The sequence below is a fragment of the Venturia canescens genome, chromosome 7, assembly GCF_019457755.1.
Source record: "Venturia canescens isolate UGA chromosome 7, ASM1945775v1, whole genome shotgun sequence".
Classification (NCBI taxonomy): Eukaryota; Metazoa; Arthropoda; class Insecta; order Hymenoptera; family Ichneumonidae; genus Venturia; species Venturia canescens.
Window position 1 is genome coordinate 10,008,481 of NC_057427.1, and position 15,528 is coordinate 10,024,008.

General features: G+C 45.8%; 2 protein-coding genes across 6 annotated transcripts; one reads left to right on the forward strand and one right to left on the reverse strand.

Annotated features, from left to right (window-relative positions):
• Positions 1-4,069: 4,069 nt before the first annotated feature.
• Positions 4,070-12,964, forward strand: Mtp (microsomal triacylglycerol transfer protein). Of its 5 annotated transcripts, XM_043425183.1 has the most exons (7): positions 4,070-4,337; positions 6,196-6,325; positions 6,419-6,515; positions 7,351-7,374; positions 8,780-8,973; positions 9,418-10,074; positions 10,595-12,964. In XM_043425183.1, exons 3-7 carry the CDS (start codon positions 6,446-6,448, stop codon positions 12,350-12,352), a joined length of 2,703 nt encoding a protein of 900 aa, XP_043281118.1. In that variant the 5' UTR covers positions 4,070-4,337; positions 6,196-6,325; positions 6,419-6,445; the 3' UTR covers positions 12,353-12,964. The 5 variants fall into 5 exon arrangements, with proteins under 5 accessions (XP_043281118.1, XP_043281116.1, XP_043281117.1 ...); XM_043425181.1 differs by having other exon boundaries at positions 6,196-6,515; XM_043425182.1 differs by having other exon boundaries at positions 6,199-6,515.
• On the reverse strand, positions 12,571-15,408 carry LOC122414187 (protein decapentaplegic-like). Its single transcript, XM_043425193.1, has one exon. The coding sequence runs from the start codon at positions 15,370-15,372 to the stop codon at positions 14,068-14,070; it is 1,305 nt and encodes a 434-aa protein (XP_043281128.1). The 5' UTR covers positions 15,373-15,408; the 3' UTR covers positions 12,571-14,067.
• Between the last annotated feature and the right edge of the window lie 120 nt (positions 15,409-15,528).

The following is a 15,528-nucleotide window of genomic DNA, read 5'->3' on the forward strand; positions in this document are numbered from 1 at the left end:
CCTCGCACAACACCCAACGGATAGATGCTTCAACAAACTCGCGACAGATGATGACGTGTTTGATAATTTATAGTTTGACGATTGATAATGCAGACGCAATCGCCGGGGAAAGCATTTGTCCGCGAACCCGCTCTCGTGATTTATTGAGTGTGATGCACGAGCCAACGCATCTCCCCGTGGATTATTATTTGAAAGCTTCTATACACAGAGATCCCCGCACGAAAACGATTCAACTACTAGAAATCAATTTGTTTGAAAATCCATTACCGGACGAGAGAATTCGTTACACTATCAAGTGCAATATACGCGATGCCGCTGCCCCTTTTATATAAAAGAATTACAGTCATCATCGTTATCATCATCATCATCATCATACGCACATTAATATCGTATTTTATCGAGGGCTGTTTATAAACGTTCGAGCTACAATTCTGGCGGGAATAAAACGTCGAAATGATGCTTAAAAACGGATTTTCTTCGGTGATCCAGCCGAAGACACGACGTATGAGAAGAAAAATTTGAAAAATCCTTTTTTTTTAGATTGACAACTATAAATATGAGAAAAGGGGCAAGATCGTGTTTTCTTTTTCTTCGAATTTTCATCCGTCTTTGGCAGCAGAGTGTTCAGGTTAACGTGTGCAGAATGTACGGCTGCAAATAAGGGATGCTGGAATGGCGAAGGCGAGAGACGACCAGCAGTACTTCAGGTTGAATAATTCAAGCTCTCATTAGGGCGACAAAAGCACCCTGATGGATAGCTGCTTGGGCCCTCGCTCGCGCGACTGCTCCCGTCTGCGCTTTAACTCTAATAACTTGTCCGAACATAACTCATTCGCACATACCGCACACGGAGGAGCTCGCGTAAAACGCGCACACACGAAAAATCAGAGGGACCAACGTCATTCGGGAGCTCATCATTTTTTTTCTTATCTCCATCATTCATCCTTCTTCCTAAAGCTTATTTCACGTGTTATTCAAAACCCTTTTCCTCCCCGAGTCATTCGGCTTCAAACTTATTAAAACTTGAGGCAATTTCGCTCTGAATGGGTCTGAAAAAATGTCAATTGCTGTCCGAAATAAAAGTATTCCGCAGCGGCTCGTCAGAAATAGGGGCTTTTGAAATCTCCGTTGGAGACTCACAGTAGAGGAATTCACTGATATTCAACTTCGTCCCATCGAAATATGGTGGGGCAAACAAAACGAGATTCGTTTCGAACCAAAAGTTTGCTTCTTTCGGAGACTTCGTTTGCTATGGTTCGGTGAATATTTCTCGCCACGATAAAAGCCTCGTCGAATCAACAAATTTCGTTTTTTCCCGAACGAATTGTTGATCGAACGAGAAGTCTATCGAATCAGCTACTTCGGTTTTCCGTTGAAAAAACTCAACGAGATCAGGCGCGTCCAAGAAAATTCTCTCGTATCAATCGCGGAAACGAGCTTCTTCGTTTCGCTGCGAATCGAGGAGCTTCGTCGAGTAAGAAACTGTTTATTCAGAGAGAAAAGATCGGAGCGGAGTTGTAAAGGGGCTGTACGGGAAACAAGCCACAGCACGGACGGCGTCTCCAGAAGCGTCCATTGTTTTATTTCGAATGTTCTTTCATTTCTTAAAAGGTTTGCACTCGCTGGCTATGTACTACGCGGGCTTGATAATTAGGACAATGCGCGAGAGAGCCGGACATTAATTATTAGCCGCGCTAATTACCCGAGGATAAATCGCTCGAGCAAGAGGGGCCGGGGGCGGGGGAGGCTGAGGGTGCTGGAATAAGCGGGGGTTGTGGGACGTTGGACGAGGAAAATTTGCTGGGGTGTTGGGGGGCTCTCGTAGCTGAGTACTCGAGCCAGGGGCTTGCGAAGGGGCGAGGGGTACGGAAAATAAAGCATGGAGTGGCTGCTCGCGCTCTCTGTCCTGGGCTCTCCGAGTGGGCGGTCAGACCCATTACCGTTATTGCTGCAACAAACAGCTTCCAACAACAGCAATAAATACACGAGCATCCACAGAACGAGAGAGAGAGAGAGCGAGAGAGGGAGGGAGGGGAAGAAAGATGAAGAGAGGAAAAGAGGATTTCGCCCAACGCTTACGAATGGTTTTCCCTGTCCTCCTTTCCGCCCATTCCAACCCATACGAGTTATGATTATTTACTACAATCGTGCGTATGTATATACGTGAGTGACGATTGCCATGGCGTTCGCATAGTTTCAGCTGTTGGCAATCTAAAGTAGAGTTAAAAGTTAAAGGACAATTTGATCGATCCGAATACTCATCGATAACCAAATCGAATAACCCTTAAACGAAGATGGAGAACCTGGAAAATTGGAGAGAAAAATATGACTCGTCGGTATAACCAGCGGATATTGAACCAACCCAAAATAAATTGCCCCTTTATGAAAAAAAAAAACGCAAAAAAAACGCACTGAGTTACAGGGACTTTGAACTCTCCGTAATGGGAGATGCGAATCGTCTATCGGTTATTAATTATTTTTGTCGAGTGCTTGAAAATGTTTGAAATAATGCAACATTCGATTGCTACTTGACTGAAGATCGATTCGAAACACGAGAAATTCACAATTTTTCTTAAATATTCAGAGCTATGACGATGGCTTCGTGTAAACGCCGCGAGGAAAGTATTTTTTCCCGGGAAAGAGCAATCAAGGCTAACAGCCAAAGCGAGTTTTTAACGCTCTGTAAAAATATTTTTGTTTTCAATATTCGTTCCCCTGCGGCACGAGGACGCGTAAGCCGACTGAAATCTTTCTACTCTCCCTCGTTTCTCTCCTTTTTCTGTGCTATTGTGCTGCGTTGCTTGATATCGTAATTGGCGTACGTGGAGAACATTCCGAGATGGAAAAATAATATCTCGTTGTCGCACACGGATTCAAAGGCACGAGAGGCTGCGATAACCCCGAGGGGACTCTCTCCCATACGCCGGCACGTTACAAATATAGTATACGTCGAGCAATTACTAAAGAGCATTTTCCACTGCTAATCTCCAAAAAAACGAACATTATTATTTGACTAATCTGAGAAAATTCATGCCCGGTCTCTAACTCCAGAGCTAACGAACTTTGGAACTGTGCGAAGAAAAAAGGATCTGACGCACCCTGCTTTCGAATCAATTGATTGTTTAGATCCCGCAAAATCCCAGGTCCCAGGAAAGCGCACGTCCCTTCTTATCGCTATAGCCCGATTCGGATGTTACTCATCAACGAATATTTTTTGAAGCAACCACGAGGATGATCGCTTGACTGAGAAAACTCCTCTTCGGAATTTGACAGCTCAACGAATCTCCGTGTTTCTCCCTGACTTTTCCAACATCCCACAACTCAATGTTCAGTCGAAGAGCACGCACATTCGAGTGCGTAAATTCGTAAGGAGGGTCATGATTTTTTCGTCTGCTAGCCTCGTCACGCACTACGGTAAATATACGTCACAGTGTGTGTCACTCAGCGAGCAATTGCATCCGTCCGCCCGTATGACAAGAAGATCCCTCGATTGAATTTGGGATCGCTATTATATCGCGCAATTCATCCGGTCAACTCGCTCATCAATATACTTCAAATCGAATAGCTGATGAATAATGGAGCGTTGAAAAATGTTGATTCTTCGCCGTATTTCTGTTGACGCGTTTGAGCTTATCGCTGAATTCATTGAGCTGGGCTGTCATCGGGGGGGGAGGGGGAAAAATGTAGAAACGCGCGCTTTGGGAAAGTTTGTTTGCTAGCTTCGTTGAGCAGAGTGTGATAAAATGAAAACTAATTGGAAGTATTTCGTGTACGAGCAGAACTGTACGGAATGGCGAAATGTTGAGCCTCGCTCGAACGTAAATGAGGGAAGAATCGCGATGATAATAAAAGTAAAAAACGACCTCGAAGCCTACTAAACAGCATGCTAATGACGGGAGACAAAAAAGTGGAAAAATTCGTACTGCTGGGGAAAACATTCGTGACGAAATAGCTCGTGGCAGCGATCTCAATACACTCCCGAAACGAGCGTACATAGAAACAGGGTCAAAGGTCCCAGTCGGTTGTTCCAACGATAAGAGAGACTCGGCTTTTCGAGCGGGAGCTCTCGCTCTAGTACGAAACGAGGCTGTAAACGAGAACTTTGAAATTCAACGGTCGATTACGTAGAGATCTCGCCTCGCGCGACGCACATGCATCTTGTCGTTGTTCGAGCAAAGAAACGCTCGCGATTTTTGGTCTTCTCTCGGTGCCGAGAGCAAGTCGACGCTGTGCAATAATATTCGGACTGAAGAGAAGAATGGACCAGTGGATCGCAAAAGCAGGCTATGAACGGAGGCAAATCGAGTGGCAGTAAGATCGCAGAGGATTGAAAACTGGTGAGATTTTTATTGCCGCGTGGCTTTTTCGTGTTCGAGAAAAGAGTGCCTTTCGATCTGTTCTATCGTGGTAATTCCTCGAGATTCAGTACTGACTATTTTTGTCTACGGAGTCAATACGTTCGTTGGAATCTGCGCGGTTAGACAACACGGATTCATCGCGGTCGACTTGCAAATGCGTCGCAACGTTTCACTCACCGCGGAGCGGGAGGGAGATCGATTTTGGCATTTTTCACGTGGCATCGAGTTTCCCTCCGAAAACTCATTTTCAGTTCACAACTGAGTATCGTTTGAATGACAAAAGTTGCGAAAAAAGCACTCTTCGTAAGAGATTTTTGAAAGTCGATACGAAAACGTGCATCGCGAAGGGTTGAAATGCTTGTTAAAAATCGCAATTATCGAGCAAGGAGCTGGCGATGCCAGGCGGAGGGAGGGGAAGACTTCGCGCTCACGTAACGAGAGCGCGAGGGCTTGTGAGAGGCTCGCAAAGTACTTGTTACGATCCGGAACTGGTATTCCCCTCTCAACCTTTTTTCAATCTGCGCCAACTTTTTGTCCGTTCCCCCACTTTGCACTTCTTGTCCTCACCCGCTTCTCCTTTATTTTCTCGCACGAATTCTCGTGTTTTTCAATCAATTATTCAGTTCGGGGATCATTATTCTTGGGCGTTGTTAGGAGTTTTCGATGTGGAAGGAATTCGAAGATGCAACGATTAGAAATACCGAAGAGATTGAGCGATCACATTCGCCCAACCAATCGAAATAATCAGTGAAATTTTTCTATTCGTTATTTTTTTTTCATCCACTTGTTTATTGAGTGGATAAATTTTGGATATTTTTGGATATTCATTTGGATAAAGTTTGAAAATTTAGTGGAAAAATTGGGTGAATTAAAAATTTATCCATAAATTCATCCACTAAAAAGTGGATTAAAAAATTGTGCTGAGAAACCCTCAGTCTTTGATAAAAATCGGAGATTGGGAAGCCCAAATTGCTCGATTCTCGATCTCGAATACGACCTTTCAATCGTAGACACGAGTCTACTTTTGAAAGTGGTGAAAAATTACACAAATTATTGGGAAAATGCAAGATGATCGAGTCAAGTATGCGCAATGGGCTCCCCTTTTTCTGGCACCAGAGACCAGCAGAGAGCAATGAAAAATGGAGAAAATATATTTCAATAAAACAATACAACAAAAAATAGTAAACAAAGAAAAAATCACGAGAATACGCAGATAAAAATATGAAGGAAAGTAAAAGGTAAAACTACAACGAAAGGTAGAAAAACCCAAAGAGACAGGAACTGATTCGCTTTATATTTAGCATCCTCGGCTACTAAAATGATATTTCATTATTTACCATGAATTATAATTGTAAAACATGTAAATTGCTATGCAGTAAGAGCGAAGCGGCGATAATCAGGCTTCCATTCATAATGTATATTCTTAGAGCGGACTTAAAAGTATAAATCGATCCTGCAATACTTTTTATTTTTCTCACAAGTTGTTTGTTATATATTGATGATTTTATTTTAATTCCTTCATCGAGAGAGATGGATAGAAAGAGGAAGGAAAAGATGGAGAGGAGAAGAGAAAAAGAAGAAGGTTCCCCTCCGAGCGAGGATTCACCGAGTTGGATGAAGCGTGAGGACGCAGTGAGGACGGCGAGGACGGGCAGACTAGAAATAGCGGAGAAAGAGAAGCAGCCCGGCGTGGGGCAAACGATAACAGGCTGTGGCGAGCTCGTTTCTCTCTCGCTCCTTCTCCTTGTATTCCTATCTCTTATTCCTCCGCACACGCAACTCGTATTTTATCTGTCTTTCTCTCTTTCTCTAATTATTCCGTGTTTATTCGTACTAGCAGAAGCATCGTACGCGAAGCACAAGCGCGAAGGAAAATTGTACAGGAGGCTTTCGGAAGAAGGAGGTGGAAAGGCAGCGCGGCGGAGTTTCATCGTCGTGTTAAATCCTCATCTTCGTCAGTTCGATAAGTGAGCTCGAACGACTGTGAATTTTCGCCAGAGAATATTAGCGAGAGGATACTCATTGGCTTTTCATTATTTCTTTTTTTCGTGTGTCAAAAGTCGACTGGAATTATTTGGGCACGTGGAATGGCCGCTCCGAGACAAACGAGACCGCACGGACTGGCTTTCTCGCTCTTCTGTCTCGTCGCCCTCTTCGGTGAGTTACCGACCGTTAGTCACTCTCTCGCGCTGTCCCCGTGCTTGTGAAACTCTACACGCGAGAGCCCGTTCACCGCCGACGCTTTTTCCTCCTCTCTCTCCCTTTCTCCCGTGCCGCAATCATTCGCTCTCCGATTCTCCTCAACTTGGCGCCATTCTTCGTTATCCCCCCCGCCCTCTGCTCGTTTGATTCGAGCGTTTTGTCTCCTTGGACTCTTTTCCCTTTCTCGAAACTCGGTATTCTTACCAGCCGAGCCTTCGAACCGATCCCTCGATCGATAACGTCGCGCCACGTGTCCCGATTTCGAATCCAATGGCGGGAGTGCGGTGATGTCGAGATTTTTCTACCGCTCTTCTCTTAAAAATGACAAAAATTCTTTCCCCCTTTCAAATTATTTTGTTAAACGACGCGAAAACGTCTCTTCCCTCTCATCCGCTTTTATCTCGCTTTTTATCTCGAATATCCACTCGTCAGATATCGAATGTCATCTTGGTTGTCGACCAACAACAGTAAAAAAAAATCTTCAATTCGTCCTGTCACGGTCTTCCTTCTCAACCGGTTTCATTTCACCGACTCTAAAGACTCCCCAGGATCAACGCGGAATCGAGATTAAAACCGCAATGCCGTCTGTGGTAATGTCGCAAAAAATATACCGTTGAATAATGGTCAAAGCGAGAGAAAACGAGAGAGAGAGAGAGTGAGAGACGAATATTTCATCTATCGAGAGAACCTCCCATGAGATTTAGTCTTGTTGAAAATGACAATTGTTTGTTTAGTGTTTTCTCTGTTTATATTTATTTATTGCTGAGATCGATTATTGTTATTGTTGCAGGCTCGTGTTGCCAGATGGCACCAGGTAATTATCCAAAGCCAATTATGATTCTAAAAGTCATTTGCATCTCGCTAAACTGTGGGCATCGACGGAGCACCGAGTCGATGCGAGTTTCAAAATACAGGAATCACGTGACAAACGCATAATTCAACGCGCGGTATCGCCCGTCGCGAGCGACACACAAGTCCATCGACTAAACAGCAAATTGAGAGAAAAATGAGCGATAATTCTCGAAGATAAGATGTCACTCAAATTATTCCAGTTTTTCCTAAAACTCGATCAACACTTGGCGAGCAATAATCGTCAGTCATTTCGAGCGTTTGAAAAAAGGTTCGAAAAAACAACGAGTTTCTAATGCGAAGAGTGCACCGAAATCATGTTTTCACTTCCCGATGTACGAAGCACGCGAGCTGGCACGACGGAAGAGTCCTCGGCCAAACGGCTCGAAGAATGAAAAAACCTCGAGAGAATGAAATAATCGTTTCAATTTTCAATCTGCGTCCCAGAACTCGCGTTATTACCTCACTGTTCCCATTCGGGAACACGGAACTTCCGTTTCCTCACGGTTATGTACATTTTAGAAAAAAAAATATTCGTGCACACGATACGATCTTTGCCTCCTCTCGCGATATTTTATCATTTCCGAACCATTGTTCAATCATCTAAATACGATTTGCTGTGAGAAATGAAATAGTTTCACGTCCCCATCAACCAAACTGTACGGATTATTGAAAACGAGGAAGAATTTAAAAAAAATAAAATAAAAAAACGAACGCATCGCCCCACGAGCAGAAACGTTTGACATCCTCTAAAGCAAACAACAGCGTCGTGTAACTCGGGCCTCGAAGCGCGGTCTACCGATTAACGGTGCGGGCAGTAGCGTCGCGTCAAGAGTCGCCACGACTTACAAAACAGACGCACAATATCACGGACAAGTTTACCGATAGGGGTCTTTGATTGGACACAAGCATACACACAAAGCCGCAGTCGTGCACGCATAACTCGACGTCCATACGTTTCTTTGCACATCTATATCCACATTTGAATTAGTACAGTCCACGCGGCCAGTTTTATTCTTCGGTATTTTTGAGAGGGAGAGAGAGAGAGAGGGAGAGACAAAGAGGCTCCGAGCGAGTGTGCTCACGTTTGGCAGTCGACCCGTGACTCCCGGCTCGTTCACTCTTCCCCGATGCGTTTTTATTCGACGCTCGCAAGTGTGTTAATCCTCGTCAATAAAGTCAAATAAAAGTAACGAGGGATTTGAGAATCAAAGGAAATAAGCGAATTTCGAATAAGAGGGACGCGGGGCGACGAGGTTGGGGAACGAGAACCGAGTCGAAAAGTGTTTTCACGAGGAGTTGTCGATCGTTCGAGACGAACGAAATAATGAGAAACTCTAGTTGGGCCTTTGGTCTCTTGGTGCTTTCAGCCGTGGTCGGTGCTACAAGAGGATGGAACGTAGGAGAGGCCTTAAAGTATCAACTCGTTAGCACGATACTGTCCAGGGAAGCAGGAAACCCAAGAGCTGGCGGTGACGTGGGTTTTCAATTGACCAGCGATCTAAACGTAGCCGCCGTCTGGCACGATCCTAAAGATCCTGCTGTTACGCTACTTCAAATCCAGGTAAACATGGGGCTAAGAAAAAACAATTTCCTATTGCCTTGTTAAAGATCCTGTTTTAATCGAGCTTTAATTAAATCGTCATCAAGAATGTAAAACTTTTTATAGTGAATATTAATAAAACTCTTTTCATGAGCGAGTTTTTCCTCGAGACTATTGATGGGCAGCTTATCGCTCTTGGCGTCTCCGAAATGATTGTGCAGGGCAAACTTTAGTTGCGACTATGTTTGCTTTCACGATTGGCCGGGTCGTCGGTTAACGATAAACGAAATTCGATAACCTTTTCCATTCGTTTCGTGACGGGACGGTACTTGGGATTTATTTTGACGAATATTGAATTATTTGTTTAGGAAAAGTTGTTCGAATGCAGAACTTTGTAAAGTCATTGAGGATTATCCGCGGGGTTCGTAAGCGGCTCGATATTAATTCGTAATTTTTTTTCGTCAGCCGGGGAAGCCACAATTATGGATAAAATCGAGACGCGCCCCGGAGCCGGAGGGTTTCGTCGAGCACAATTCGCGGCTGGACGATTTCTCGTTGAAGCCAATATTCGGGCTCTGGAGAAACGGGCAAGTGACGAAAATATTTTTGGATCCGGACGAGAGCGTCTCGTCGAAAAACCTGAAGCGCGGTCTCCTCGCGCTCTTTCAGTATCGCACCCTCGACGGCAAATATCGCGAATACGACACTTCCGGTTGGTGCAACGTGACCTACGTCTCCGCCGGATCGAACGTATTGGAAAAATGGAAAGATCATTGCGACGATACCGGACTGAAGGCTAAAGACGAACATCCGAACCCCATTCTGGCCGTCGATCTCGTCAGCACCAGACGCACGACGTACCTGCTGAATCCTCGCCTCGTACCCGCTCGTGTCGACGAGTACGAACAACACGAAGCCACCCTCAAAGCCAACAAGGCAATCGGCACTACCGTTACCTCGCGAAGAACTCTCACCGAAATATCGTCCTCCAACACCGACCTCAAAAACCTCCAAGCACAAACAGCCCAACAAGCCATTGCTCACCTTCAACCGGGCTACAAAGAAGTCTCGATGGACTTACAAATCGAACCGGTCGCGTGCCCCGACTCTGGATGCCGAACGGTAATTATTCAATTCTTATTCTCGAGTCAAACCGCAGACGAATATAGACCGAGGGAAAACATTTTTTTTCACTCAGCCAAATTCAATCCCGAAAAATTCTCGTGGATCCTCAGCCGAGTCAATGGAGCCGAACGATTTTTTGGAATTGCATTTTTTTTCTGCTTGCGCATACTTTTTGTCCGAGAAACGACTTGTTGGAACGCCTAATTGAATGATTTTTTTTCAATATTTGGGTCGACCGATCACCCGATTATTGAGCTCTTTTGTATCAGAAATATTTTTTTTTAGCCGGTATCGAGGAACGAAATTTGTGTCGATCGATGTTGAATAATTAATGAGAAATTCTGTTCGGGCCCATAATTCTTGAGCTTTCGATTGTTTCGACGAGTTCGATCGAGCGAGCGAGGGTCTTTTTTACCGACTGCTAGAACTCGGGTTCCCTGTTTCGCTGAGAAAAGACAGTAAGGTAAAACGCGAGAAAAAAATGGTTTTGAGTTGTGGCGTTTTGATATTTTTTCAGCTGAAAGAGTTGATCGAGGAGAATCGGGAAGCTCTGGACGAGGCGGCATTGGGAACGGCGAAGTCGGCCTCGGCGTTTCTGAAGCTGATACCAGCAGTTCGCGAGGCGTCGGTTGAGGAGCTGACAAAATTATTGAAGAGTCCGAAGAACAGTGGGATAAAGACCCAATTTTTGGATGTTTTGGGTTCGGCGTCAACGCCGGTTGCTCATCAGGCAGCGATGAAGGTGCTTCGGCAAGACGAGACCGGGGACGAAACGGAGAGGTATCTGTGGGGACTGTCGATGTCGCCGTTGCCGAATCCGGAGATAATAAAGGACGTGATGAAGCGCTCCGAGGAAACGATGCAAAACGAGAAAGTATCGGAGACGTTGGCGTTAACGGCAGCGGCGATGGCGCGGAAAAACGGTGTGGCCAGCGTCGTGGAAAAAGTACGTTCGAGTTTGGAGTTAGGTCTGGAAAGCTGCAGCGGTGAGGAGTGTCGTTTGAAGTTTTTGCGGGCGCTGAGAAACCTCGGTACGAAAGCCTCGATACCAATATTGTTGGATTACGCGATGGGGAGGACGCGCTCGACGAGCGTGGCCGCGTGGCGGGCTTTATCGGTGATAAGTAGGAAACACTTGACCGATGAAATACGGAGTGCGGCTGCGAGGACTTTTTACCAGTACGGTGGACCGCGGCGGGACAGCAGTGCGCGTACGCTCGCTGTCGATATAATCCTCGAAAACCAACCGACGGTAAGGGAGTTGCGAGGGATCTTGGAATATCTTGGCAGTCGGGATCCGATGTTCGAAGTGCGCCGGTACGTCAGTCAACGGGTCGAACAACTGGCGCTGGAAGATTCGAGCTTCCGCAAGAATTTGGAGGAGGCTGCTGTCGCCGGGGTGAAGAAAGACCGGAACTGGAACGTTTTGGCTCACCGGGGTCTGAGCACGGCGTTTACGAGATCGTTTCTAAACTCGACGAGCAGCAACGGCAGTTTGGTAACGATCCAGGAGGTTAATTCGGGTTTGTTGAAACGAGGGGTCGTTGACGTCGTGATGAAGACTCCGGAGCACGAGGAAGCGCTCTTTTCTTTAGGTTTGTTCGCCGGAGGCCTCGGCAGTTTCGTCTCATCGTCAAGCCCCGAAGAAGACCAATCGGAGAACCCCGAGGAGGACGAAGCTGCCACAGCGGGAATGGAAATCTCGCTCCTCGGCGTCGGGGTCCGGCCGTTCGTCTTCTTCTCGGGCCAGGGCGAATTGATGGGCCACGTTTGGTCCGGCACCGCCTCGGAGAAGACGCCGGCGTATCAAGCCCTCGCGAACCTCCACCGGCACAGCGAATACGTGCCCCTGGCGAGCGGCTACCTCGCCGAGCTCGAAGTCGAAGGCGCCCTGAGCTTCAACCTCGGTGGCCACGTGCAGCTCAGTCTTTGGTCCAGATCGGCTCAATCCTCCGTAGAAATGGCCGCGGGTATTGCTGTCCGCGGAGAATCTCGAGTTCGTACCGAATTCGTACAAAGTTCAGCCGAATTCGCTCTGACGATTGAGCCCAAACTCGAGTTAACGACGGATCTTGATTTTTCGGGGCCCATCTCGCTGTGCATGAGGTTGGGACAACCGGAAACCAACGTGCGACACAACGTTTACAAAATTGAAAGGATACCCGGGAGCAGGCATCGATTGAGGAAAACTAAACGTTCCGTTTTACTCTCCCCAGCCAAATCGTACCTCCTCAATCGAAAGAACAACGAAATGTGCTCGAAAGTTCATAGTTAGAATCCAACGGAATCAACTGCGGAGGAAAACGTTGAGAGTTCGTCGAAAGTGTTTTGTTTCTGGCTTTTCTCGATTGAACATTCTGAGACAATCTAATCGTCCGATTGAACAACGAATGACGATATTTCACGACCATCTGATTTGCCATTAAAACTTCTACAATGGTCTGTCCGAACTCGATAAGGAAAAAGGCCGCAATTAATGCACAAAGACTTGTCAATATATTTATTATGTATAAATACCTTTTTTAATGTAAACTAAAACGACCGAGTGATCTTACTCGTTTGCCGAGTCTCGGCGAACCCAATCGAACTCGTTAACACGCATCGTGCTCATTTACAATTCTTAATCTAATTCGTAAAGAAAAAACAAAACAAACGAATTAAAGTCATACGAATAGTCGTATTTCTCGTTGTATTTTTCGTACCATATACGCACATCACGGAGTTATTAGCAACGTTGCCAATTTCCACCTGATCGATTAAACATCACTTTAGCGTGTATCGTTGACACGAGAATATGACGAACCTGCTCTGTAGATACGCCTTTTTATTCTTGTCTATAAATTTTCTTTTGTAATGTTGGTAATAATAAAATATTGTGACGATTCTATCGGGAGGCAAACTCATTTCGTTTCAAGTCTTTCATCGAGACTCGAGGGGCCAAAGTTTCAAAAAGTTTTTCACATACGAACCTAACAATGAAAAATTTGTTGCATAAATTAGAGGCCCTCGACGATAAAGCAAGAATCTAATGACTGAGAATGTAAGTGCAAAAGGCTTTCACAAGGAGGATTACCATGTTTGAATACTCGAAAAACCCTTTTTGCAGAATTGTTTTTTTTCTAAGCAATTTAGTCGGTTTTTCATTGGGTTTCGCTTGAGAAAACTCATAATTCCAAAAACTTAATTAAGGTAGATCATGCCTACAGAATCGTATTTTATGGGTGCCTAAAATGGGTCGATTTTTACTTCGTAATTAAAGATATTATCACTCTAAATTAATGTCAGAGTTATTAATTCAAAATTGTAAATACATTTTTTCAACTTATTTTTTGGCGAATTAAATTACAAGCCACCAATTGAATCCATCACTGACTGAACCCGAAATTTCATTCGTCCCTGGCTAAAATACTATAGTTTTTTATGTGAAAATCGCATTAAAGAGCACAAAAGGAAATGGATTAAGAAAAAAGTATTAATAAAAGTACAGAAGACTATAACAAGAATGGCCCAAGTTGAGAAGAAAAATGCCGAAATAAGCAAATGTATCTTTATCACCAGTAAGAAAATCGTCTCGAATTTTTTCCCAGACCTTCGTTATATACTTCATTGTTATTGTGTACTTTTTCATAAACTTCGTGAGAAGCGTTCATTCGTTATTTGGGAAGATGAGCGTTGTTTTATGAAAATCATTTCGTGGATGAGCTAGTTAAAAGTATCATCAAACTTGTTCTGAAAGTCCGAATGAAAGTTTGAGTTGACAATCGACACTTAATTACTTTCGAGTACACAGGCGAAGAGTGAAATTTCGTAGGGTAATAATGAACGATTTATCGTTTACTATTATCGAATGTAAATCGATTGAAACCCGAGAAAACCTTCGCTGGGGCGTTATTTATTGTGTTTGGAAAAAAGTTACTTGAAAAAACGTGTTTTTTGAGGGGAGCCCGAATAACGAGCTCCAAATTACGGGTTTTCGATGGATCGCCGGAATCATCTACAACCGCACTCGGCAACGACCATGTCCTCGTAACCATACTGATAAGTAAGAGTTCCACTAGCATCGATGTAGAGGAGGCTGGTGGGTGCGAGTCTAGTCGGTACGCAGCAGGCCCGGCCGACTTGTTTCCCGTTGACTGCGTCGGTGCCTTGGAGCGCTCCGTGTACGAGTGTCTGTACAATAGCGTGTTTAGTGGGACTGAGATGATCACCGAATGGATAAAAGCACTTGCCGACGCACTGGTAGGCCTCGTAGCCGGGTGGAGCAACGACCCACTCGTCGTAAGCGATCGAGGCGAAATCAACGTAGAGCGGTCGTCTGCGGCACAAATTCCGACGTCGGACTCGCCTGCCACCCTCTTCGATCCAGGGAGCGGCGGCGGCGGCGGCGCCATCCTCGTGATCGTCTTCCTGGACCGCTCGGCTGTGTCGTACTTTCGGTTTGGCGTAGCTCAGCACCAGAATCGGACTGGTTTCACGACTCCTCATCAAATCCATGCGGCCATTGACCAGAAGTTTGACGAGGTCGCCGGCTCTCTCGTTGACCACAGAAGTCACATCAAAAGCTCGCCAATTGTCATCTCTCCGCGATCGTCTGACGTCCGTAAAGATCCGCTGGTCCATCGCGCGTACCCGAACGATCGTTCCCAGAGCCCCAAACAATTCGGCACTCTGTAGGTCCTCTTGGGAGCGAACCGGTGGAATCTGGAACTCGAGGATCATGCCACCGGCGTCGCGGGAGGCGATGCTCGCCGTTGAGACGTGAAGAGGCTTCAGGGCTCGCACGATGTCCGCGTTCGGTCGACGATTGTACAAATGAATCATGAACCTCGAGACCGGACCGTGATGCCGTTTTTTCGAATGATGATTCCCACGGGCCGCCTGCCTCTTCGACGTGCCATTGAACAGGCGGTGGCTTATGATCGACGGCGAAGGCAGCGAGAGATCAACCTCTATGGAAGCCTTCGCCACGACGTTTGGGCTCGTCAAAGTTATCGAAGTTCGCCAGCAAAGACAACAAATGCCCACGGAGCCGATTAACAAAACGTACCAGTATTGAGGAGGCGGCACCATCGCGCGTTTTTCTCGTGGCTTGTAACAAATTCGAATATACTCGTTTCTGGAGCCGACAGAAGACTGCTCCGTACGGATGGATACGAAAAGGCAATCGCAGCCCCAAATAGCCGGCGCGGATTGAACCAGAGACCACTCAGCTCCCTCAAAAGAGCTTATCTTCAAAGGTATTCCTCTTGAGAGGAACTCCAGCACGAGCCAAAGACCTGCCCGTGGCATCAGCATCTTTTATGAGTAATGCTGCTCGGCCCTGCGTCTCGACGAGAGCATCAACCGGGGGAATCCGTTGAGAGTTTGCCATTCCAGCAGGAAATATCACTTCCCGTAGAAGAGAAGAAAGAAGCCTCGATTTGCCGACGGTCGCCACCCTCTGCAGATCCC

Excerpts from the sequence above, each read along its gene's own strand:
- Mtp (XM_043425181.1), top strand. The coding sequence starts at position 6,446 with ATGGCCGCTCCGAGACAAACGAGACCGCACGGACTGGCTTTCTCGCTC. Across the intron at positions 8,974-9,417 it reads TTACGCTACTTCAAATCCAG|CCGGGGAAGCCACAATTATG; the intron begins GTAAACATGGGG and ends TTTTTTCGTCAG. Across the intron at positions 10,075-10,594 it reads CCGACTCTGGATGCCGAACG|CTGAAAGAGTTGATCGAGGA; the intron begins GTAATTATTCAA and ends ATATTTTTTCAG.
- LOC122414187 (XM_043425193.1), bottom strand. The coding sequence starts at position 15,372 with ATGCTGATGCCACGGGCAGGTCTTTGGCTCGTGCTGGAGTTCCTCTCA.